Source organism: Hypomesus nipponensis, chromosome 9, assembly GCF_054491055.1.
Source record: "Hypomesus nipponensis isolate SF chromosome 9, ASM5449105v1, whole genome shotgun sequence".
In the NCBI taxonomy this organism is placed as follows: Eukaryota; Metazoa; Chordata; class Actinopteri; order Osmeriformes; family Osmeridae; genus Hypomesus; species Hypomesus nipponensis.
Genome location: NC_140369.1, coordinates 25818371 through 25843387, shown reverse-complemented (window position 1 = coordinate 25843387; position 25017 = coordinate 25818371). Strand labels below are relative to the sequence as shown.

General features: G+C 40.2%; 3 protein-coding genes across 4 annotated transcripts; 2 read left to right on the top strand and 1 right to left on the bottom strand.

Moving 5' to 3' along the window:
• Positions 1 to 1352: 1352 nt before the first annotated feature.
• On the top strand, positions 1353 to 2884 carry LOC146274008 (uncharacterized). The gene is made up of 5 exons (XM_084704519.1): positions 1353 to 1654; positions 1811 to 1858; positions 2002 to 2091; positions 2168 to 2278; positions 2581 to 2884. Exons 1-5 carry the CDS (start codon positions 1353 to 1355, stop codon positions 2774 to 2776), a joined length of 747 nt encoding a protein of 248 aa, XP_084560645.1. The 3' UTR covers positions 2777 to 2884.
• Positions 2885 to 3270: 386 nt separating this feature from the next.
• LOC146274007 (uncharacterized) lies at positions 3271 to 5783 on the bottom strand. Its single transcript, XM_084705240.1, has 4 exons — positions 4722 to 5783; positions 4548 to 4616; positions 4465 to 4489; positions 3271 to 4009 (listed from the first exon to the last, which is right to left on the bottom strand). The coding sequence occupies exons 1-4, from the start codon at positions 4827 to 4829 to the stop codon at positions 3738 to 3740; spliced, it is 474 nt and encodes a 157-aa protein (XP_084561366.1). The 5' UTR covers positions 4830 to 5783; the 3' UTR covers positions 3271 to 3737.
• Positions 5784 to 8912: 3129 nt separating this feature from the next.
• On the top strand, positions 8913 to 22317 carry LOC146274006 (uncharacterized). 2 transcript variants are annotated; one of them, XM_084704476.1, is made up of 2 exons: positions 8913 to 9601; positions 20464 to 22317. In XM_084704476.1, exons 1-2 carry the CDS (start codon positions 9409 to 9411, stop codon positions 21540 to 21542), a joined length of 1272 nt encoding a protein of 423 aa, XP_084560602.1. In that variant the 5' UTR covers positions 8913 to 9408; the 3' UTR covers positions 21543 to 22317. The 2 variants fall into 2 exon arrangements, with proteins under 2 accessions (XP_084560602.1, XP_084560603.1); XM_084704477.1 differs by lacking the exon at positions 8913 to 9601 and adding an exon at positions 18998 to 19565.
• Positions 22318 to 25017: the final 2700 nt, after the last annotated feature.

Genomic DNA, 25017 nt, shown 5'->3' with positions numbered 1-25017 from the left:
CTTTATTTATACTTATTTCGCCGACACTTTGAAATGGCCGCCGACGAAAAAAAAAAAGTGTCGCTCAGGTTGCTGCATTTATACTTCGGCAAACAGTCGTCTGTTATCAAGGTTCGCGAGACGTAAACAGAATCATTGTACCGTTACATTCATAGCCATGGTTACATTGTTAACGCTTTGTAGCCTAGGTGATCAATCGGAGAAAATGGCTGTAGCTAATTTTGAGAGGCATTATAAATGTGTGGATATGTTCTAACTTGCTCCGCCAATCTCTCCTCTATTCCTTCTATCATAAACAGCTGTTGAGCGTTCACTGAAAATTCAAAACAATGAAGTCAACGACGCGTGCCGTCTATCTAGCCAATCACACTTGAGCGACACTGTGACGACATCAGCGCCAATAGAAATGTCTCCTGGTAGGCGACACTTTCAAGCGACGGTTAAAAGTGTCAAACGTGACGCCATTTCTGTCGGCGACCTTTTCAAAAGTGTCTGCCATAGATATATATGTCTATGGTGTCTGCGACCTAAGTATACATTGGGCTTAACAAAGAGGCAGAAGAGTCGGCCATTGGCATGGCGTCCGCTCCACCAAGGCAACAGGCTGGCGCCAGCGCACAGGTCAGATGTATGTGAAAGATATTAGCCTTTTTGAATAGATACTATGGGACATTATCCCCGCTGTGGCATTTTTTTGTCATTAACACATAAAGGGGAACATAGGTGGACAAAGCTGGAAATTAAGCATCGCTAGCACTAAAGTTAGCATTAGGTTAACTAACGTTAGCTTCACACTTCAGTATACTACTGTATGTAGCTGGTGTTTTTACAGTCAGTCAAGCTCAGTTCTTTTTTTTTACTTTAACGTGTAGTTCAACATCTGTAACAAAGTGTCTTTGTTAACCTCTGTTTAGTGTGTAAAACGTAATTTATCAGGCCAGACCATTAATGTAAAGTTGTATTTGTCTATTCTAGGAACAAATGAAAAGAGACCTTCTTCAGACACTTTTAACAAAACTGTCCCGGGCCACACAGAGACTCCTGCTGGATGTGAACTATTTACAGGTTGTAGTCAACCAGGAGATGGTCCTTTTTAGGGCATTGTCAGGCCAGGTTGAGATGCCACAAGATGTTATGAATACATTGACAGAGTTGTCAATACTTTTCAATGCAGATGACAGCTCTAATATGAGCCGGTGTCAAGTGCCAGTGATGCAAGCAGAAATGCAGAAATGGGACGGCCAAAGTATGTTGTGTCTCCTCAGCAACTACAAAGCCTTGTAGAAATGTCTCTACCTGTGTCGTGTATAGCAACACATCTGGGTGTATCTGTGAGGACAGTTAAACGGCGCATGCATGAACATGGACTTTCCATAATGCAGGGCTACAGTAACCTAACAGATGAACAACTTGATGATTTGTTGAGGTCAGTGAAGGCTAGGACACCACATGTAGGGTGCAGAATGATGAAAGGAATCCTGCAGGCCATGGGTCACCGTGTCCAGTGGGGCAGAGTGTATTCATCCATGCATCGTGTAGACTATGTTGGTGTACTATCAAGAATGATAATTATGGGGTGTGTTGCAAGAAGGACGTATTCTGTCCAAGGTCCTCTACACTTGGTGCATATCGGCACAAACCATAAGCTCATCAGGTAGGTCAAATATTTTTGCTCAATACAGTGAGATACATTAAAAATTAATAATGTGATATTTTTACAAACTCAGTCCCATTTTTAACCCTTGTTTTGTATCTGCAAAAAATGGAGACAAATACTTGAAAGTGATTTAGTGTTTTTTGTCTCCAACAGATATGGCCTTGTTATTTTTGGAGGGATTGATGGCCTCTCACGAAAAGTCATTTCTTTTTTTAACCTATAATCATTACTTAAGAATACATTAGATTTTTTTTTATTATCAAAAAGACAGACATGGTTCTACTTCTGGATTTTACAAAAATGCTTTTATTGAATTCCCAGTGAATGATATTTTCTTCACTAGATGTCTACCTGGGTGCAGCAACCAACAATAAAGCATCCACTGGACTTGATTTCTTCTTGGAGGGTGTGCAGAAGTATGGCTTTCCATTAAGGTAAGACTAAAAAAGTGTGGCCCACTGTGGTACTCATTCCATAGTGTTTTCTTTATGTGTGACACATTCTTTTTAGAGTGAGAAGTGACCAAGGAGTGGAAAATGTTGCCATACCACGATGCATGTTCACCATTAGGGGTAGTGGAAGGGGGAGTTTCATATCAGGAAAGAGTGTACACAACCAAAGGTATGTTTTCTTTATGTACTGTGAAGTGGTCACGCGTGAAGTGCTCAAGACAGTTGCAGGTCCAATAGAAAGGTCTGCACACTCCCTTAGTATCTCTGGTCACTTAACATTTACACTGGATAAGGTGATTAGTATGTGACCAGAACATTTGGGTTATTTAATGATGGCATCTTTATATTTGTGTTCTATTCCAAGGTTATGTAATAAATTAAACTAAAATGAGCTACAGTCTGCTTATCTTTTGTTACAAGTTCAAATATACTCTACAAACTTGAAGGTAATTTGCTGTTTTCTTTTAACAGAATAGAACGTTTGTGGCGAGATGCTTGGATGACAAATGTGCACTACGAGACACTTCACAGCCTTGAGGATGAAGGTGTTCTAGACCCTTCTAACAGCATCCAGCTGTTCTGTGCCCAGCATGTGTTTCTTCCACGTCTGCAGAGGGATCTTGATGGCTTCAGGGTGGGGTGGGATAATCACCCTCTGAGAAACTAGCACAATCTCTCCCCCAACAACTGTGGATGACTGGGCTCCTCCAGAATCCTGTCGGTGCTCCAGACCTGGCAGATGTACTAATTTAATTTTGTGTTGATTGGTATACTTTTGGCCACAAATCCTTTTTCATAGAATATCAATTGTCATTTATTAAAACACATTTTAGACAAGCATTGTTTAAACAGCTTTACAACACTGTAAAGAAATACCTAAAAACGTATTCTATGAAAAAGCTATTAAGTATATTTCTGTTTTCCAATGTATATTACACTAATGATTAAAATTGGAGCAAGAAGATCAACTTAATTTTGTAGCATCATTTTATATTGTTTAAAAAAACTAATGTTGAAATGTGGTTTCCAATCACCAGTGTCAAATTAATGAAAGTATAATAATCTTCTTAAAATCTGCTTACTTTTATAGATTCATGTTCCCTGATTTAAGTGACTTTTTTATTTAAAATGTAGGAAATTAAGGATGCAGATCTCCATTTCAACACTGCCAGTGAGCAAGACGTGACCAGTCCTGGAGTGATTCTCCCACCCATTGAATGTCCTCTCTCTGAACAGGACATGCCAGACCTTAGGGCCACTATTGATGTTACAGCACCATCAAATTCCTATGGGCGAGTATTTATTTGGCTGTATTTAACTATGTGCTAAATCACGTACCGTAGATGAAAATCTTTTCTCATGATCAGTTTAACACCAGAAGACACAACTTTATGTTTTTTTATTATTGACATTCATGTACATTCTTGAACTGCTGTGAGTGCAGTATGGTATCAACTTATTAATGAGACGTGATGCCAATTAGCCAGACATCTAGATGAGATGTAAAGGATTTTTAGTTGTATGAAATGCTCTACAGTACTGTCACTAAACAAATATTTAATGTTTACTCTTGAATGATTAGTCCTGAAACAGTATTATTAAGAAGCTGTTGGCCCAGATGAAAAGCCTCAATAAAAAACATTTTTGAACTGGTCATAAGCCCTCATGTGTCTGACAGGTAGTACAATATTCTTGGCACATGCTGAAACAACAGAGTAACACACACAGTGATGGCCAAAGTCTGCACTACAGTCATGGTTGAACTTGATTGTTACAGCAAAATCCTTCTTCTCTGAGGGAAGAAGTGGAACATGACCTTGGCCTGTGATCCACTGTAGAAATCGGGCAGGTGTGATGGAAAGCAGGCCATCTTGGTCATCTACATGCCCCTGATCCTCAGCTATGAAACAAACAGATATAACATGAGGTATGTGACAATTAAAATGTTGATTTCCTAATTGTTCTTTGAGTTAAATAAGTGAATTAGACAAAGGTACACAAAAGAACAGCTGATCAAAAAATCAAATGTGTGAGATTTCTGAAGGTAAATTGAAAGAAATTACTATCTTAGCCAATCAAAATGGTTTTAAATGCCATTATGTATAATTTAATTATTGGCAATAATGTCTCAACACATATAATGGTGATACAATTGTAAATGTGTTCATTAAGGACAATGGTTTTAGGAAAACAATCATTTGTATGTATGTTCTCTGTATGTATGCTTGTGTAATTACAGCCTTGCATACCCCAAAAAGTGACAACTGCCGTAAAACAAAAACTATCTTTGCACATAATACTTATTACTATCATCAAGACTTTTCAGGTAGAATAAAAATGAAACATGTTCAATACCTATCAGCTTAACTACAGGTGGTACCTGATTATTTAAAGACTCAGCAGTCAGAAGCTACAATATTTTGTCATGAAAACACTACCATTGTTCTGTGCTTTTGAATATTGATCAGTTGAGGAAGTATGGATGCCATGACAAACTCTGCATTGACCTATGATGAAATCAACATGTATATTATAAGACCCTTTATATTATGAAATGGCATATCAGTTAGGCATTTCTTGTTGCTAATAATAAATGGTATAGTTGTACTTACTTTTACATCTTCCCCAGGAACAAACAGGGGCAGGCAGATATCTGGGTACTGCCCGATTAGCAGAAGAAGGTCATACAACTGCAGGCCTTCTCTTAGTTGATCCAACATAGGCTGCAACCTCAGCACTCCATGGAGTACAATGGCACTACAACAGTATAAAGGAAAGCAATTGCTACAAAACCTTACTAGTAATGCATTTTACTGTACAAACAGACATATGTCCTAGTATACCAAACAATAACCTCCTTGTTTTGCATTGAGATAGCTCCAGTATATCCGCAATTTAAGATTTCATTAGATAGGCCTTCAATTGAATGTTCAGTTGACATTTCAACCTGAAAATCAAAAAAAGGAAGAAAATGTCTTGCCCATGTTCACACTTGAAATTATTATTTGACAAGGTATTCTTGATAAACCCAGCATTTCCATCATACAGGTCTTACCTGGTCCACTAACCCTCGCAACTGGACATCAGCAAGTGAATCACTGTTAAGAGTTGTTGGGTTTATCTGCCCACTACAGAGGTAACTGTTAGTCCATGAGCTGAAAAAGGCAGGGGCAGGACCACCTTGTGCCAAACTAACTGCCAAAATCTCCAACAGTCCTATTTATACAAATTAAGCTTGAATGTATTACTTGTGCATGAAAACATTTTACGGAAAGAGTTTGTCCCAACTTGCTTAAAATAAACCCACTTGTACAGGCCAAGTCCGTCAGAGAGTATTGTGGGCTCCTTTGGCGCTCTGGCCCCTCAAAGAAACGTCTCTCAATTCCTGCCATCAGTTCTATAGACACACAAGTACAAACATAATCTACTGTGTTGGTTTAGGGCCACCTATGTCAAGTAATTGAGTTAGTGAAAATACAATATTTGATATGTGTTCTATTATAGAAAACCTCAACACACTTAAGGACAGACCTCCTTAAATAAGTAGGACATATTACAAATAAAAGTATAAAATGTCTTCATGATTTGGGTCAGCTGTCCTTTTAACTAGATTTTGAAGGGCTTCATTCATGGGTTAAAATATAAGATTGTTCAATGGATTCAAATGTTTGTTTTTATTTACCTGTGAGAAATTCTTTTTGGAGCGCACCGGTGTCCACTCCTGCCTCCCCAAAGAACGTCACTTTCAGAGTAGCAGTGGGTGAATTTCTTTTTTGATGTTGCCACTGCAGTAAGCCTCTCTCAAGAATGTTTGTTCTTGAGATTTGGATGTTAAACCGTTTCTCTACGTCAACTCTTTGACAAATGGCATCCAATACATCATCAACAATGCCAAACAAAACCCCGCATTACAATTACAAACACAGTACCTCTTCAAAAGATGTTTTGGTGTCATGGACAGGGGGGGCTGTCACTATCTGACACTATCTGGATGTCACTTTGACATCTTAGATATAACATACCACCCAAAAATATTCTGTTATAAATCACTGAACAACAATCAAAATTGTACTCAAGGCAACATCACATTATTTGATACTAGCTACATTTACCTCAATATCCTCTCCTGCTGACTCCATGCACTCCTGAACATGAAGGGCCAAAATGGGCTAAGGAAAACTCACTTTACATGTTTGTGCTTTTGGCATACTTCGGAATTCAATGGCACATGGAGGTAGTGGAGTTAGGTCAAACTCATGTTGCAATGATTCCATAAAAAGAAAAATACATTCATAAGTATGCAGTGGAATAGCGACATTTCTGACGCTGATAACAAACCAAAACGTTTAAAAATCGGTTTAAAATTTAGCAAGTTATGGTCATTTAAAAAGTACATGTAGCATCAACACAATGTTATGGGTGAGCGAGTTGTCTGTAGCAAGATGACCGCCATGTGCGGATGTTCAACTCATAGAGTTAATATAACTAGAGACAGCTACTTCTGTCTTCCAAGATGGCGTCCCCATTCATTTCTATGAAAAGTGCTCAGTGGCGCAGTGAGGCAAGCGAGAGCGAGAGCGCGAGACTGGACGCAGCCATCTTTCCACTTCCGTGTCTTCCGGTCTAGCTTTAAACAGTGGCTCTTTTTTTCCCTAGCTCCGAGACCTCGTGCACGCTTGCAACTAGCTGTACACGTCATACTTTGCGACAACCAGTCGCGAGCATAGATTGATATGGTTACGAGCCTATGTTACGAGCGTGTGAGCTCAGGCATTGCAGTGGCAGAATGGGGTACAAGTCCGATAAGAATCAGACACATGATGCAAACTTAATGGAAATGTATTCTGTCACTGTATAGTGTTCCTTTCACTTGTTTTTTTAGAAATAGGCTATAGGGCTAAATATAGGGCTATTCTAGATGGAACTCATCACATAGGATGCTTTTTTTCTTTGTGATATAAGTATGATTTCCAACACATTGTATCGGATGAAATAAACTGTTAGCATGAACAGCTCCGTCTTTGTTCTCGCCAGGCAAAGAAAGCTTTATAGTTATTTTGGTAACCGAAATCTTCCATAATGCAGACTTAGCATAGCTTACTTTCTTCACACTGCCTTCAATTTAACATCAATGTAGAAATATGGCCATGTGTTTTATATGTTCATCCTAACCAAACGCCTATTAATGGATATAACGTGATCTAACAAGACTTGGTAATAATGTAATAAATAAAAGCTTGAGAACTGTGTCTAAAATATACTTTATTGGACATTTGCCTTTGAAAGGGGAATATTCGAAGAACCATATAGGCTACACAACGTTTCCATCAGATGTAAGTGGGGGTGAAACATTTAGTCACCGAGGACCTTCATTGTCCCACAAAAGCAGTCTGGCTTGATGACACGATCAACTAAAGAATAATGGGTGTGTTTAACAAAAGCTTCTGAAGGCAAGACTAATATTATTTAAATATAGGCCTATATAATTTCCTATTGTGGTTACCGGTTAAAGTATTAATCTTCGTCTTTGCTCCAGATAGACGTCAACAATCTATGCTCGCGCTTAACATATTATATTTGCCATCATGTCATGAACGTTTTTACGAAAAATCAAATCTGTTTTAAAATAACGGGAATAAACTATATTAACAACATGTCATGTATGTGTGACATTTGCTTAACTTGCTGCAACAGGGCAGGCAACTCAAGCCAGTTGTCCCTGTGCTCATTCAATATAAGTCTATGGCTCATTCAGCTCCATGTAAATCGGCTATCGGCCAATGTGAACTATTGTGCTCGTGCCCTGTTAGGATCCGCAAGCACATTTGCAGGCAACTTTTATTGACGTAGGCAAATAAATGGGGTGCTAGTTTACACATTTCGGATTGGTCTCAAACTTAGCAAAAATCGGGATAAATTATTCTATGAAAAAGCTAGTAGTATGAGCCAGGTTCGAGAATCGAACAAAAATTATTGGGGGAGATAGTTTTGTAAATGTTGACTGGAGTTAATAGAATAAAAACGACCGGAAGAGTCGGAAACCTAACCGTAATGCAATACCACCTACATCCACCGGGGCCGTTGCTTCAAGCCGAGGGGCGAAGGGTGGGGGCTTGGCTCGTAACCATATAAATCTATGCTCGCGACTGGTTGTCGCAAAGTATGACGTATACAGCTAGTTGCAAGCGTGCACAACAAGTCTCGGAGCTAGAGAAAAAAAGAGCCACTGTTTAAAGCTAGACCGGAAGACATGGAAGTGGAAAGATAGCCGCGTCCAGTCTCGCGCTCTCGCTTGCCTCACTGCGCCACTGAGCACTTTTCATAGAAAATATATTAACTCTATGGTTCTAGTTATATTAACTCTATGGTTCTAACCGCCTATCTCTAGGGATGGGACTTATGGCACTGATGCATCGATGCTTGTGTCGCAAAACCAATACGCACAGTTTCGAAAAAGTGGTTTGGAGCTTGTGTCAAATGACGATGCCACGTGATTGATGACGTTCAATGCTTCAGACGTCACAAACTGGTTCAAAGTTGTGGCGCACTTCTAAACCTGATTCATTACAATACATATCACAAATGTAAGGAATGAGACAGCTATATAAGCAGAGTGGTTGTGTAGGCTACCACTCTGTATCAGCAGTCATTTAATACTTCCATACACTCAAGCATTCTACCGCCCTTATACTGTTTGCAGAACATTACAAAGTGTGGTGTAGACCAGTACATCACAGTAAAACATAGCCTATTTATTGTATGAAAATTACAAAGTTCTCAAATACCCATGTATGGTTTTGATAAATGAACACGAAAATTTGACCATCACGTAGCCTTACAAAAATGAACGACATTGAATAACGAGGTGAAGTACCCAGAAACTACTGGTACATCGCATTCAGTTGGTTTAAACGGCTGCTATAATTTTAGCTGACCACTAGATGTCACTGTGCTCTCCAATTTCAATGCGCCAATAGTTCGGCTCTTTGGTTCGGCACAATCTGGAAGAAACCACCAAAGCTTCACAAGGCATCGTTCGCCCATCCCTACCTATCGCCATTGAAATGGAAAAGATCATATTTTTCTATGGCTCTGGGTGGATGCAGTCAAGCAACGAATTAACAAACTCTACCACAGCTGACATCGCCAAAGTCTGTTAGTTCGTAGAAGCCAGTGAAGTGAACTGATCACCGGAAAAGCTTGACTTGTTTACATCCGGTTAGAAAGAACCCGCATGAAGAAGATAGCTAACATAATCAAACTACAGTTTTGTACGATGCGAGGTTTCTAACCACCTAAATGTCTCAACTAAATGTGTTCAGGGATTATCTCAATGAGCGATTAACAACGGCAGCTTTGGAGATATTCGCGGCCGCTGAGAAATCGTTTGCCAAGTTCGAAGAGGAGATTTATCGTTCAAAGGAGGAGAGCTTGCGACTGCAACGCTTGTTGGACATTGTCACTCAACCTGCGATCAAGCTTCACCGAAAAGGTTCTATTAATAACTACAGTTGATTATAATCTGCTGTATCTATATTCATTACATTTTTTATTAATATTTGGTCTAGCACGGCCATACCCAGGTGTCGTGTCAAAGTTAAGGTATTAAGATAAAAGCAGAATTGTGAGACCCGTTTCTTGCAATTGAGTGGTTTCTTAGCCTCATTGAGCCAAGCGAATAAACAATAGAGGTAGCCTAATAACTCAATTCTAAAGAAAAGACCTAGCTTAGCATGGAATGCCGTTTTTAAGTCCAAATTAAATGACTAAATAGATAGGTAAATAAATGGATACATAAATAAATATGGCTATGAAATTAAAAAAGATGGCATTAAATGTAGCATCATATACCCTAATTATATAGCTGAATCCATTTACAGTACTTATATCAATAAATAAATCAATTTACTTATTTCAAAATGACGTTTTTGTAAAGACAACATTTCATGGGACTTTTAATTCTTAACGACACATTGATTTCTGTGCTGTATTCAGTTCCAATCCAACTTACAAGCGAGAGGGTGTGGTTATCTTCAGACCAAAGCAGCTGCACAAGATCGAAGGCAGATAGGGACACCTAGATTTTGGGGTGGCCGCTGAGAAATCCGGGGGGCTGTGGCTCAGGGGGTAGAGAGGGTTGTCTGTTAATTGCAAGGTTGGGGGTTCAATCCCCAACTCTTCCCAGGCCATGTGTCGAAGTATCGGTGAGCAAGACTCTGAACCCCAAGTTGCTCCTGATGGGCAGGCCGGCGCCTTGCATGGTAGCTCGCTGCCGTCTGTATGTGTGAGTATGAATGGGTGAATGAGATGCAAACATTGTAAAGTGCCGCTAAGGTAGAATAGCGCTTTATAAATGCAGTCCATCCATTTAGATTTTAGAGACGATGGAAGTCATAAGTGGTGTCAGAGATTGCTTGCTGGCCTTAGTAGATCAAATTGATCAGTATGGCTTGTGGGGATATCATTTTGGCACAAAGTCTTAAATAGTTTTGAGACTTATTGAGGACCGTGTTCGTGTGCAAGATGTACAGGTATTATGGGGGGTGATTAGTGCCAGGTAATGTTAGCTAACAAAGCTAGCAACCGTCGCTATGCCTAATAGGGATGGGGATTTGAACTGATTTTTACTATTCGAATTGTATCCTAAATTATTTTTGAATATCCGGATAATCTATTTTTCTTAATGCGGTTCCATAATATAATTAGCCTGACATGACACTAAGCATACGGTAAACACATGAACCACCACACATTCTGGCAATAATTGGGGCCGTTAAGATATTAGATTAAATAAGGGTTGAATAAGGAAAACAAATGAAAGATGAGTTTATCAACATGATGAAAAGACAATGAACTTGAAAAAAGGCTGCGTCTTCAGACGTCGGCTCTTAAATTGGCGGAATAGCTCTGAGCCTATTATTACGTGAAATAAAAAAAAAAAAAAAAAAAAATTGGACGAAATTAAACACGTTGAGTAGGCTATCCTCGATATAAACGAAAGACAGAGAAATATTGCTTAGGCTATTAACTTGGATATGAACTTGGAACCGTAATAGGATACGGTGCGCCACAATGCAGGGGTTTCCCTCAGCACTTTACAGTTAAGGCAGCCGCCTGATGCTGGGGACACACTAAGCGATTTTGTTAATCTTATAAGATTTTCAAACTGTGAGAGAACACAAACATGAGGACCAAAAATCCTAGATTTAGCCGTTTTGCTCCTACAGTATGTGGTGTGCCATGATTTGACAAAGACGGCACACCACACACAAACAGATTTCCAACCAGTGTCCCGACTGTTAAAGGTGACATGACATGAAAAATTCATGTTATTCAATTTATGAGGTTATTTAACATTAATATGAATTCCCCTTGCCTGCCTTTGGTCCCCCAGTGGCTAGAATTTTCGATAAGTCTAAACCAAGCACTGCGTGTTCTTCTCCGCCTTTGACAAAATGAAGGCTCAATTGCTCTGTTTGAAAATCTCCTCCTAGTGACGTAGATAGGTTACCTCCCCTCTCTCTGCTTTGCCCGCCCAGATCATCTGGCCCGCCCATGAGAAACTGAACTACCACCGTGCAAGGGCAAGTGCGATATCGTTTTTTCCTGGAGAGACATCATGGCGAGCAAACAAACGAAGCATAACAGTTGCTCAGTGCTTGGATGTACAAATGCAAGCACAAATCTTTTTTTAGTTCTTTCATCCGAGCCTCTGCACAACCACTATCTCAATTTTATTTTCGCTGGAAATGCGCCAACACAACTTCCCAAGGTTTTGCATGTCTGCGCCAAAAATTTCAGCCACGACTGTTTCCTCAACTTGAGCCAACACAAAGCTGGCCTTGCTGAAATTAAATTCTGGATCATTACTAAATCTCCTTGGTCAAGCTACAAAACCTTGGACAAGTAAGTTAACTAAAGCTATATTATTTTGTTGCTTTACTGTATATGGTTACCTAGCTTGCTACCCTTACAATGTGGCTGTAACATTAGCTCTGCAGCCAACAGCTGAGTTACTGTTGCTAACGTAAAGATAAATGGAATCAAGTCTGTGTGTGTGAATACAAACGCAGTAACGCCAGTGTTGTACACTTCTTTGTTATTTGGATAACCGTTATGCTGTTGGTGTTATGGCGTGCGCGATATCCGCCTTTCTCCACATTGAAATGACTGAGTGTGCACCTCTGCAAACCAGGGTGATCAGATGACAATGGCTAAATTCGAGGTATCTTACAGCAACGGGGGCTACGAGCCATTGCGATACATCTGTTGTAAACATTAGCGCATGTTGCCGCCCCTCTCCTCCTCATTAGCATTTAAAGCTACAGACACAGAAACAGCGCGTTCTGAGGAAAGCTGATTGTGGGACTACTTGTAGTGGCTATAATTCTACACCATGGCTGAATTTCTTCAGACTTCAGATACAGTATTAGGGGACCACTAAGGCCTATATAAAAGCATCCAAAAACAGCATTTCATGTCACCTTTAACAGGGGGTGCATTGCACTTGCATCAAATGGAAAACGAGGCCTGCCATGAAAGGCTCTCCCCCCGCATACGTTTCTTCCCTTCTACTCCAGCATTATGTACATTTAATAACCTGGTTCAACCCTTCGTTTGGTTGCGATATCAAGACAAAATTGAAATCTGATTCGCGCACGCTCCCGCGAGGGGATGCCAATCCAGAGAGTCATGCATCAGGTAAAACAACACCTCCGGTTTGGCTGTTCGTGATGGTCAGCTATGACAGTCGAGCCTCAATTTTTGCAGATTTCTGTGAAACTTGCAAAAAGAAAAACGATCTAGCTAGATTATGTACACTTTAAGTTCAATGTACATACTTTGTTTGGCCAATTTGGTAGATTGTGGAAAGAACTGTTTTTAGTTATGGAGAGCCATCGCGCTAGCTCGATTATGAGAATAACAGAAATGTAGCTAGATTTCACACCTCAAACAAGTTAACCTAGACTCAAAACTGTACGTCCAATCCAAAAAATAAGGATATTTTCCGAGACCCAAGACTCTGCCGAAACCATACATATCATTTATGTGTCTGTGCGGTCAGAAATACAACTCTTTTGGCAGTTTACAAAACGTTTACCCAATTCTGATTTTATGGTGCGTGTCTGTTTGGTTGCCACGGTGATGGCGCAGCTGTGATCGCTAACGAGCTGGGAAGAGAGAATAACCAATATTTACCTAGCATCCACACCTCAAGTAAACCTAGACACAAAACTATACGTCTAATCCAAAAAATGAGGATATTTTCCGAGACCCAAGACTCTGCCGAAACCAGAGATGTCCTTTATATGTAGGGTTGCCACCCGTCCAGTGGCGTAACTATAGGGAGTGCAGGGAGTGCAGCTGCACTAGGGCCCGTGGCGAAAGGGGGCCCGTCCTCGATCTCAAGTGAGAACTGACCGGGCCCCTCGCTCCACGTAAATCACAGAAAGGTTAACAGATGATCCAGTCCCATCAATTCACAAACATTTCTCAATTATGGTGTCAGTTATTCTCACCTGCCCAATAAACATTTGAACAATAGTCAGTTTTAACATCAGCAAATAGCCTCATTCATTTTGCCTCATTTGCCTTTTGCTGAATGAAACGAATCTCGTTTTTATTAAGTAATATTGTCTGGGTAATATGTTGTCAACGATTCTATAGCCCACCCACACGTTGTGATCGTTTGCCATCCTGTTGTGTTGCATTGCCTTGTGTGTTGAGTAATTGCGGTAAGTAGGCTACCCCATGCCCTTCATTCAAAAACACAAAAGTGGCTGCAGGAAGCGGCACGAACGCAAAGAGCAGGATGAAAGGGTGGCAAAGCTGGCAAAATTATCTCCATTTGGATTTGTGGCAAGCTGTTCAAGAGGACGCTACGTCTGACCCCCAGCCCAATTCACAATGTGTATTGTAATAAGCAGTATTGGGAAAGTTAACTTTCTACATGAACTAGTTCAGTTCATAATTCAAAATGTTGAACTAAGTTTAACACTCCAAATAATGAACTAAGTTAGTTCAGTTCTTTTTTTCAATATGTGGCTGCCGTCTGCAATACCGCTCTCTGCCTCTACGCAATTCGGCGTTCTCACACTTGCCATGCATAGACAGTAGAAGAAAGAATGAAAGAAAGAAAGAAACAAAGAAAGAAAGAACACGCAGCGATTGACAGGTTGGGTATCCCTGGACACAAGGGAGTGGACTTTCCGTCCACTGCACAGTATCGTTCATCAGGCAGTAGCCTAATACAGTAGGCTACGTTCAGTTCACGTTCACCAAAATTATGAGCAAGTTCATGAACGTGTTCAGACGCAACACTGATAATAAGTACAATTCCATGCGCCTCGCTAAGATCAACACTCAATAATTTCGCCCGACGATAGGTCGGTTAAGGGGCCCGTTGGTGAGATATGCACTCGGGCCTGCCAAGTCATTGTTACGCCGCTGCACCCGTCCCTTAAAAAACGGAATCATCCCTTATTTGAGAATAAAATAGCGCGTCCCGTTTTGTATCAATACGGGACGGGGTTTGTCCCGTTTTTTAAAAATGTGTTTAATTTAAAGTAGGGCTGTAAAATGATTAAAAATGTTAATCAAATGAATCACAGGTTTCTGTGGATTAATCATGATTAATTACATATTAACGATTTTTGTCATTAGTGCGTCTTTGATTTTGCGGTACCTTGATGCTTGAGTCACCCGTTGCCACTCGCAAAACTTTGGTGAACCCCTCGTCCTCAACAATATCAATCGTCTACAGTCTACAGCTAATTGCAATACAATTGGCAACTGTGCTAGTCACCTTGTCCAGGGATGCAAACACATGTATGGTCAAAAAAGAGAGAAGTAATTGAAGCCCTCGCCTTGTGGCAAATATCCATATACCTACATTGCCACTAACCCCCTGACATCCCTGGCCCACCCCTATATGCACATAGAGTAAAATTACATTCTGAAGATCAAAATACACCAACACTAATTTGTAATATTAAATTTCATTTTTTTATTCCGAGACATAAACTCTTAAATTATCTAGCACTTCTTCTGGTTTTACTTCTTCTTCCTGGCCACCTCTAAGGGCACTAAATGTTGATGATCCTAGCCAACTCCTTCAGCTGAGTAACAGCCTGGGAATGGCCCCTCACCACAAGATCAATGGAGGACAAGGCCTGTAGATTCTTACTTTTGAGAGGTAGTTTGTTCTACTTGCCACAAGCTGTGTATGCTTTGGTCACCTTCCTAATAAAATCCATGACAGTAGGAGATTTCTTTAAAGGTGACATGACATGCTGTTTTTGGATGCTTTTATATAGGCCTTAGTGGTCCCCTAATACTGTATCTGAAGTCTCTTTCCCGAAATTCATCCATGGTGCAGAATTATAGCCACTACAAGAAGTCACACAATCAGCTTTCCTCAGAATGCGCTGTTTCTGTGTCTGTAGCTTTAAATGCTAATGAGGAGGAGAGGGGCGGCAACATGCGCTAATGTTTACAACGGAGGTATCGCAATGGCTCGTAGCCCACGTTGCTGTAAGATGCCTCGAATTTAGCCATTCTCATCTGATCACCCTGGTTTGCAGAAGTGCACACTCAGTCATTTCAATATGGAGAAAGGCAGATATCCATAACACCAACAGCAGAACAGTTATCCAAATAACAAAGAAGTGTACAACACTCGCGTTACAGCGTTTGTATTCACACACACACTTGATGCCATTTATCTTGGCAACAGTAACTCTGCTGTTAGCTGCAGAGCTAATGTTACAGCCACATTCTAAGGGTAGAAAGCTAGGTAACCATATACAGTAAAGCAACAAAATGATATAGCGTTAGTTAACTTACTTGTCCAAGGTTTGTAGCTTGACCAAGGAGATTTAGTAATGATCAGGCATTTAATTTCAGCAAGGCCAGCTTTGTGTTGGCTCAAGTCGAGGAAATGTTTGGCGCAGACATACAACACTTTGGGAAGTTGTGTCGGCGCATTTCCAGCGAAAATACAATTAAGATACGGGTTGTGCAGAGGCTCGGATGAAGGAACTAAAAAAAGATGTGTGCTTGCATTTGTACATCCAAGTGCTGAGCAACTGTTTTGCTTCGTTTGTTTGCTCGCCATGATGTCTCTCCAGGAAAAAACGATATCGCACTCGCCCTTGGACGGTGGTAGCTCAGTTTCTCATGGGTGGGCCAGATGATGTGGTCAGGCAAAGCAGAGAGAGGGGAGGTAACCTTCCCCTGATCTACGTCACTCGGGGGAGATTTTCAAACAGCGCAATTGAGCCTTCATTTTGTCAAAGGCGGAGAAGAACACGCAGGGCTTGGTTTACACTTATCGAAAATTCTAGCCACTGGGGGACCAAAGGCAGGCTAGGGGAACTGATATTAATGTTAAATAACCTCATAAAATGAAGTTTCATGTCATGTCACCTTTAAGACTGCAAGGGGAGCTTGGTTTCCCCTAAAACAGGGGTACTCAATTAGAAACTCAGGGTCCACTCACCAAATTTCCATTCAGTCCAGGGTCCGGAACGGACCATGGTTTATTTTTAATTTAATATGATTCACAAGTTACTCCAAAAGCCTATTTTTTGTGGTCTCACTGTCAAACTTTGTTGGCCAATGTTTATTGTCATCATAGCTGTGTATTCAGCTATGACGATATGACCACTTGAGTTGTGATACAGAGATAGACTGAGTGCATCTGTTCACACTTATTTTGATAGCAGATATTTTTATAATCTCCATGTATCAATCTTAATATTTTTATGAAAACGTGTTTTAAATTGTGATTTACCACCATTGGCACGTCATCGGGCCCGAGGGGTGTGGCCCCCGCTGCGTCAGGCGTCCCTTATTTTTCTGTATTGAAGGTGGCAACCCTATTTATATGTCTGTATGGTCAGAAATACGACTCTATTGGCAGTTTAAAAAAAAACTGCCAATAAACGTCTACTTACGAATTTTACCCACCTCTCCATTGAAGTTAATTAGAGAATTTGAAAGGCTGCTCTCGCTTCAAGGCTCATGGCTGAAAATCTCTAAATGTGAGCTTTAGTCGTTACATTGGCTGAAAGAGGACAGGTTTTCCTACATTTTAAGGTATAACTTGTTTCTGTAAGTTAAACTTTATGAAAGGTAGAGGAATTTGTTTGACAATTTAGTTGAATATCAGAAAAAGAGCAGCCAGCTGGCTGCTCAATCATAAAAATCAAGAAGGAGCTAAACTTTTCATGTATTTCAAACTGTCATCATTCAAAATTGCCTGAATATTTGAAAAAGCAGAATCATTTGAAGCGAGAGTGCGAAACCGGACCACGCCATCTTTCCAGTTCCGGCTCCTCTGGTCTAGCGTTAAACAGTGTCGCGCTTTTTTCCTAGCTCCGAAACTCGGGCACGCTTGCAACTAGCTGTACACGTCATACTTTGCGACAACCAGTTGCAACCATAGACTTAAATGGTCTAACAAGACTTGGTAACAATGTAATAAATAAAAGCTTGAGAAGTGTGTCTAAAGTATACTTTATTGAACATGTGCCTTTAAAAGGGGCATATTAACAGAACTATATACAAGACGTTTCCATCAGATATAAGTGGGGGTGAAACATAGTCACTGAGGACCTTCATTGTCCCACAAAAGCAGTCTGGCTTGATGACACGATCAAAAAAAGAATAATGGGTGTGTTTAATAAAAGCTTCTGAAGGCAAGACTAATATTATTTAAATATATATAATTTCCTGTTGTGGTTATTAAAGTGTTAATCTTCGTCTTCCAGATAGACATGTCAAAAATCTATGCTCACGCTTAACATAATATAATACTTGCCATCATGGCATGAACCTTTTTACGAAAAATCTAATCTGTTTAAAGGGAATAAACTATATTAACAACATTTCATGTATGTTTGACAACTATTTGCTAAACTTGCTACAACAGGGCAGGCAAAGTCTATGGCTCATTCAGCTCCAGGTAAATCGGCAATCGGAAAATGTGAACTTTTGTGCTCATGCCCCCTGTTCTTATCCGAGGCAACTTTTATTGACGTAAGCAAACAAATAGGGTGCTAGTTTACCCATTTCAGATTGGTTTCCAACTCAGCAAAAATCCGAAAAAAAATTATATGAAAAAAATAGTAGTATGAGCTAGGTTCGAGAATTGAACAAAAAATATTGGGGGAGATAGTTTTGTAAATGTTGACTGGAGTTAATAGAATAAAAATGACCGGAAGAGCCGGATGTCTAACAAGACATGCAATACCAGCTACATCCACCGGGGCTGTTGCTTCAAGCCGAGGGGCGAGGGTCTGGCTACGAGTAAGCTAGCCTAGCTGCTGTTGCTAACAAAAATTTACTTAGGGATCGTTTGAATGCACCGGAAATGAAAAACTTTTCTTTTGACATCAAGTTTAGGCTGTGGCATGGAAAACAGCAACACACCAAAGAAGCTTGAGTTTAAATACATGTGTTTACTTGTGATGTGACATTACTTACTGTACATGCAAGTCTTGAATTGCTTATGTATGATGCTGCCAGGATACCAAGATAGCACACATACCTCTTGCTGACGTCGGTCAGACGTATAACATACATCGGGCCGACGTTGTATAGACATCGTTTGCACATTGGCAAGACGTCGCCGAGACGTCAGCAGTTGATTGAAACCGACCTCCAGACGATGTCTGGACGATGAATCAAAACTGTACCAACCGGCCGTTCTACAGATATTTCCTCTTAACTCTACATTTATTTATTTAGTCATCAGACATCACTGTTAAACCAGAATGTATTAGCCTGTGTGTATGTAGGCCTCGGTTACTTATTACAGTACAACACTTTGACATAGCATGTATACAATGTGTTAATTTTGCTCTTTTAGCTACATTTTTGTAAAATGTCTGACCAGTGTGTCGAACTAGCCTAGCCGGTTGGGGTCCCTTTGCGCTAGCTCTGTAGCATAAAGTTCACTCAAACCTAGCTCATTACAGTAACTTTACACATTGTTGTAGGCATAGGCTACTTATCGCAAAACTTTTTGATATTTTTCTACTTTCATTTACTTACCTAACAACGACTGCTCCTTCTATGTGAAGATAAACGACAGTTTAAAAAGTTAACGCCTCTGACTCGTGAGTCTCTGGCTCTAGATATGCTTGCAATACAACACGGAATGAGCATAATGGAACGTTCTTCAGTCAGTGATGAGCCGACGATGAGCCGACGTAACTGCGATTTATTATTGAAATACAGCACAGACCCATAGCACACATACGTATTATTATGATTCTTGCCCCCCTAAGGATCCGTCGATATTTGGACTACATAGACAATGCCGGTGTCAAAAGTTAGGCTTTAGATGTCGTGCTAGGCTGAATATACTGTTGCACAGTATGTACTATCGTATCGTGCCGTGGTGTACTAGCAGCATCATACATTTAAGCTATTCAAGACTTGCATGTACAGTAAGTAATGTCACATTAAATAATGTATTTAAACTCAAGCTAGTGTGGTGTGTTGCTGTCTTCAATACCACTCTATGTCAAAATAATAGTTTTTCAATTCCGGCAGATTCAGTGAAGTTTGGCTAGTAACAGCAGCTAGGCTAGCTTGCTCGTAGCACAATTCAGCTTCTCTACTTAGGGCTCTACAATGAGATGGTCACTTTTGGCTTTTTTACTGACAATGGTCGTTTCCAGCAAACTTCTTTTGAATTTGCCATTTCCCCCTAAATAAATATCAAGCTTATTTACGTGTTTGGGGGCATATTTTCAGTTAGCAGATGGTATTGTTTGAATTGTGATCCCTTCTGAAAAATACTGTGGTGACAACGTCTTTAGAATAGCTTGTTTCAAAAGGGGTTTGGCTTGTTTCATAATAAACGGACCCATCTGCAACCAACGCAAGCAAGCACACCCAGAAATTGTACTCTAGTTTATTTTCCAATAACTAAGAATAAAAGGTTCGCACATACCTATTTTTTACGGGAAAATGTGAGTCAAATACTCGCACTGTAGAGCCCTATCCTTTTCATATATATATATTTTTTCACTGCATTCAAGTTAAGAACATACAGTAAATATTAGCTTGTGTAACTTTGGATAGATGGGTAGACCGGTCACTGTATCAGCTCACAGCACTTTGTAAAGAATTTAAAGCAGGTGCCACCATAATGATTATTTGCACTTGCACAAATGCTCCCCAACATATTTTTTGCACTGATACAATTTTGGGGGTAATTTCAAGCCTTCAATGTGTAGCATATTATGCTAAGATCACCACAATTGGTCTGGTTTTAGCTGACAGACATGTTGGGTTGCATAATGACTAGGTTGATCACAAACCTACTCTTCTTTCCCCCAGATGTGCAGCAGCTCTCTCTCCCAGAGCCCCCACAGATTAAAGAGGAACAGGAGCTGTGGACCAGTCAGGAGGAGGAGCAGCTCCAAGGACTGCAGTCTGAAACTACACACTCCATGTTCACTTCTACCAGTGTGAAACATGACTGGGATCAGGAAGGCTCCTCTGAATGTTCACATCTTGACCAAACTGTTAAAGTGGAGAACAGAGAAGGAGACTCTCTACCCAGCAACACAACTGAGGAGCAAATCAAAGCAGAGCCTGATGGACAAGGCTGTGCAGCACCAGAACCAGGCAGTGACTCTCAGCCCCTCTCTGTTGTAGCTCCAGACTGTCCTACAGCTCAGAGTTTGGAGAAGGAGGAACATGGAGGAGAGCTTCTTCTTCTGAACAGAACACAAGACAATGAGGCTCTGCCAAGGGAACATACGCCACAGAGACGACACAGAGGAAAAACATTACATCAGTGTCAACATTGTAACAAGACGTTTAGTAGAAAAGGTGCTTTGGTTTTACATATGGGGACACACACAGAAGATACATCCAATCACTGTCAACAATGTAACAAATGCTTTGCTAAGAAGGGTAGTCTGGTTAAACACCTGAAGACACACACAGGAGAGAAGCCATATCACTGTCAACAATGTAACAAACTGTTTGCTGAGAAGGGTAATCTGGTTAAACACATGAAGACGCACACCGGAGAGAGACCTTTTCAATGTCAGGAATGTAGCAAACTATTTGCTCGAAGGGATACTCTACGTGAACACATAAGGACACACACAAGAGAGAAACCATATAAGTGTCAACAATGTAACAAATCATTTACTCGTCCATCTCGTTTGGTTATTCACATGAGGGCACACACAGGAGAGAAACCTTATCAGTGTCAACAATGTAATACATGGTTTCGTCAGAAGTATAGTCTGGTTTGTCATATGAGGACACACACAGGAGAGAAACCTTTTCAATGTCAGAAATGTAGCGAACCCTTTTCTAAAAGTAGTGCTCTCTACAAACACATGAGGAAACACATTTTTCAGAAAGAGTTACCTCCTACGACATTTTTGCAAAGCCACTGAGACTAACTTTTGGTAGGAATGGGGAGAAATCAGGCTAAAACAAAGGGGGAAGGGGGGTTGAACTTGTTGTTATGGATAATTTCAAGAAGCTTATTAACTATGTACACAGTGATTAGATAGGGGGATAGATATCTGTCAATTGTTTCATCATAGAAATATTGCATAACAAGGTATTATGTTCAGTAAGATGTTCAATTGTAGGTTTTCACTAATTAAATAAGTATATGTTTAACTAATTGTCAGTCTCTTACACATGCATCTCGTAAAGAAATAACGAATATGCATAAAGGCAGCTGTATGAATTGTTGATGTGGGGTATGCAGAGAGCATATTGTTTGCATAGTTATGTGTTGTGCTGATGGATGTCTGAGGTATACCTAGTTCTTCTGCGCTGCATAGCTTCAGTTTCCCTGTGGCCAAGTAGCATGGAGTTGTCAACCTTGATCTCCAGTGTTACTGGGTTGTTTCTGTAAGTGACTTTATCCTTGGGGTCTGTTTTTCATATGTCGCTAACTGATTTGATTTTGACTATGTTTAGCTTGTGTTCTGCTCCTCTCTCTTACCAACCGTCTCTGGAGGAGGGGATCCCTCTTTGAATTGCTCCTCCCAAGGTTTCTTCCATTTTTTCTCCCGTTGGGAGTTTTTCAGGGAGTTTTTCCTTGTCTTCCTTGAGGGTTTAGGTTGGTTGAGGGGCAGTTCTATGGGCGTATGTGAAGCCCTCTGTGACATGCTTGCGTGTAAAAAGGGCCATACAAATACATTTGATTTGATTAATGATGATTTGTCATGATCTTGGATTGATAGCTTCTTTGACGCTCATCCTGGACTTGCTTTCATAGCAACATATACATTAGCTTAAACCTGCTCGGGGGCAGGCTTATTTTATGTAAACAAGATTTGATCGTGGCTTTATAAGCAGAGGTGATACAGGAAGTCTTTCACAGTCATGTCTTGTCTGTTTATAGGACATTAAACTTATATAGGACTTTATTGCGTGATAGACAGAATTCTTTAGTGCGGCACGATACTATAAGCAGGGCTGCACAATTATGGGCAAAATGATAATCACGATTATTTTGATCAATATTCAAATCACGATTAATGATCACGATTATTTGTTGATTTTAACTAAAACAAATGTTGTCACATAGGCTAATTATAACTGCTTTCACATCCATATCGTGCTACATTTCTGCTAATGTACAAATACGTGCATCAAAATAAAATGGGTTATTTTAATCATCAAAATTCAAAGCATCTCCTTAAAGAATGCATAAGAATAAATAAATAAAACAAAGAAAATGTATCAAAACTTCAACAGGGCACTGTTTTCCATTTTTAGTCGTCTAAATATATTTTAGGAAGCAAAAAAAACGTTAAAAAAATGATACTATGAACGGAATGACATATTTTAAATATTGCTCGATCACACACATTTGGATCGTGGAAAGCCTAAATCGTTATTGTGATTAAAATTTGATTAATTTTCCAGCCCTAACTATACGTTTTGAGAAATACCGGTTTTCTTGTGAGGGTGTCATTTACATCATATATTTGTTGGAAGCACATTAAATTATATGACATTAAAGATGATAAACAAAGTAATTCTGAGAATATTACAATACAAAAACATAAGCCTAACCTACTGTAATGAGTGATAAAACGTATAACGTGGTCGCTAATACACATTTATTTGTCTGCTACTTTTCACCAGCCCTCTCCTGGATTTTTCAGACTTTTAGGTGTTCCCTGGCATTCCGATTAAATCTTCAAATTCGAGTAACCTTCGAGCAAGCTCTTGCTCTGTTAGGAAAAGAACGGGGTGCTCTTTTTGGACTTGGCAGCCAATAGCAGCGTTAGTAATCAAGGTTTCGACTGTTGATACATACCCCCTTTAAAACCGACGCATGAACGTGCAATTATCCCAGACAACTCAATACAACTATACTAATCATAAACAACAGGGGTGTTTGAAGAACCTATTTAGCCCGATCATGATTAGCAAGATGATGTTATCTTGGATGTGTAATTTGATCTTGGATGTAATAAGCAAAATACAAAGAACGGACCCCTGAACTCAAACCGGTGGTGGTAAGCTACAACTGTAGCCACAGCTGCCCTGGGGCAGACTGACAGAAGCGTGGCTGCCAATCAGCGCCTCCGACCACCACCAACATTCATACGATGCATGTCTTTATGATGGTAGGGGAATCCGGAGTACCCAGAGGAAACCCAAGCAGGCACAAGGAGAACATGTAACCGCAACACAGAAAGGACCTAGAGCGACCGGGATTCGAACCAGGGACCTTCTTGCTGTGAGGGAACAGTGCTAACCACTGTGCCACCATGATGCCCACAATAGTTTGTCTATCAAAAGAGAAACTAGGTTTCAGAACTTACAGATGCTCAGTATTAAAAACAGCTTTAATAGTTCAAGACAAGAAAGAAGAACTTGTCACAGTCAAATTTGCTAGATGTTTGTCAGCAAACGGAAACTCAAGCAACACTGTCTTAGGTTTATTTTAACCTATCTTAGGTTTACCAGTTTATTCTACTGTACTTTTTAAAGTTTTCACTCCTTCCATAGCTGGTGCTAGCTAGCTAGTTGTTTTCAGCCAAAAAATTACTTATTTAGCATCAATTTTAATAGACTGGGAAGGCAACACGTATAGTATTCTACCTGCGGGAATGTTGAACGAGTGAAAACTTTAAATAGTACAGTAGAATAAACTGGTTTAAATAAGCCTAAATACATAACTTCCTACCTAGTATCCAGTATAGCAATCATGACAGTTTCCTGCTAGCAAGCGTAGCTATCTCAGGAATTCATGGTCGGCATAGCGACGGACGCGAACAGCATTGTGACGTCAGGTAGGACACTTTTTGGCCCTAGTACACTATTTGGCCTGACAGCACCAATTGACTCCCATTCACTTATTTTATGAAATACTGAGTCAAAATAAACTGTCCACAATTCATTTTGGTGTAATTAGCTAGATGCCCTTCCTATTATCACTTTCCTGGTGGTCCATCTGAAAATAATTAGATCATTATGTAAATAATAGGCTTCAAAGATTGGTACATTTGGGGGAGTGGATGGCTTGATTGACAGGTCTACTAACCAGGGGCATAGAGTTCATAAAAATAGAGGAAAAAAGGGCTTTCACAAACCAAACAATACAGACATTCCTGATCACCGAGGGCCACATGAGAGAGATGTTTGAAATTGTCAGCGTCAAAAGGGATTCCATGGCAAATGCGTTGCGTGTCTATAGTGGGTTTTTGTATTTCATAATGCATTAGGAGAGGTTGGGGTGGCTAACTGTCCCATATTAGCCAGGATGTCCCTTATAATGGGCATAATTAATTTGTTGCCTCACTTCTCCTGTTTATTGACAGCCACGCTGAGCGAAGCCCCCAACCCTCGCTCCTCAGCTTGAGGCAAAGGCCCTGGTGGATGTTGGTGATATTGCAT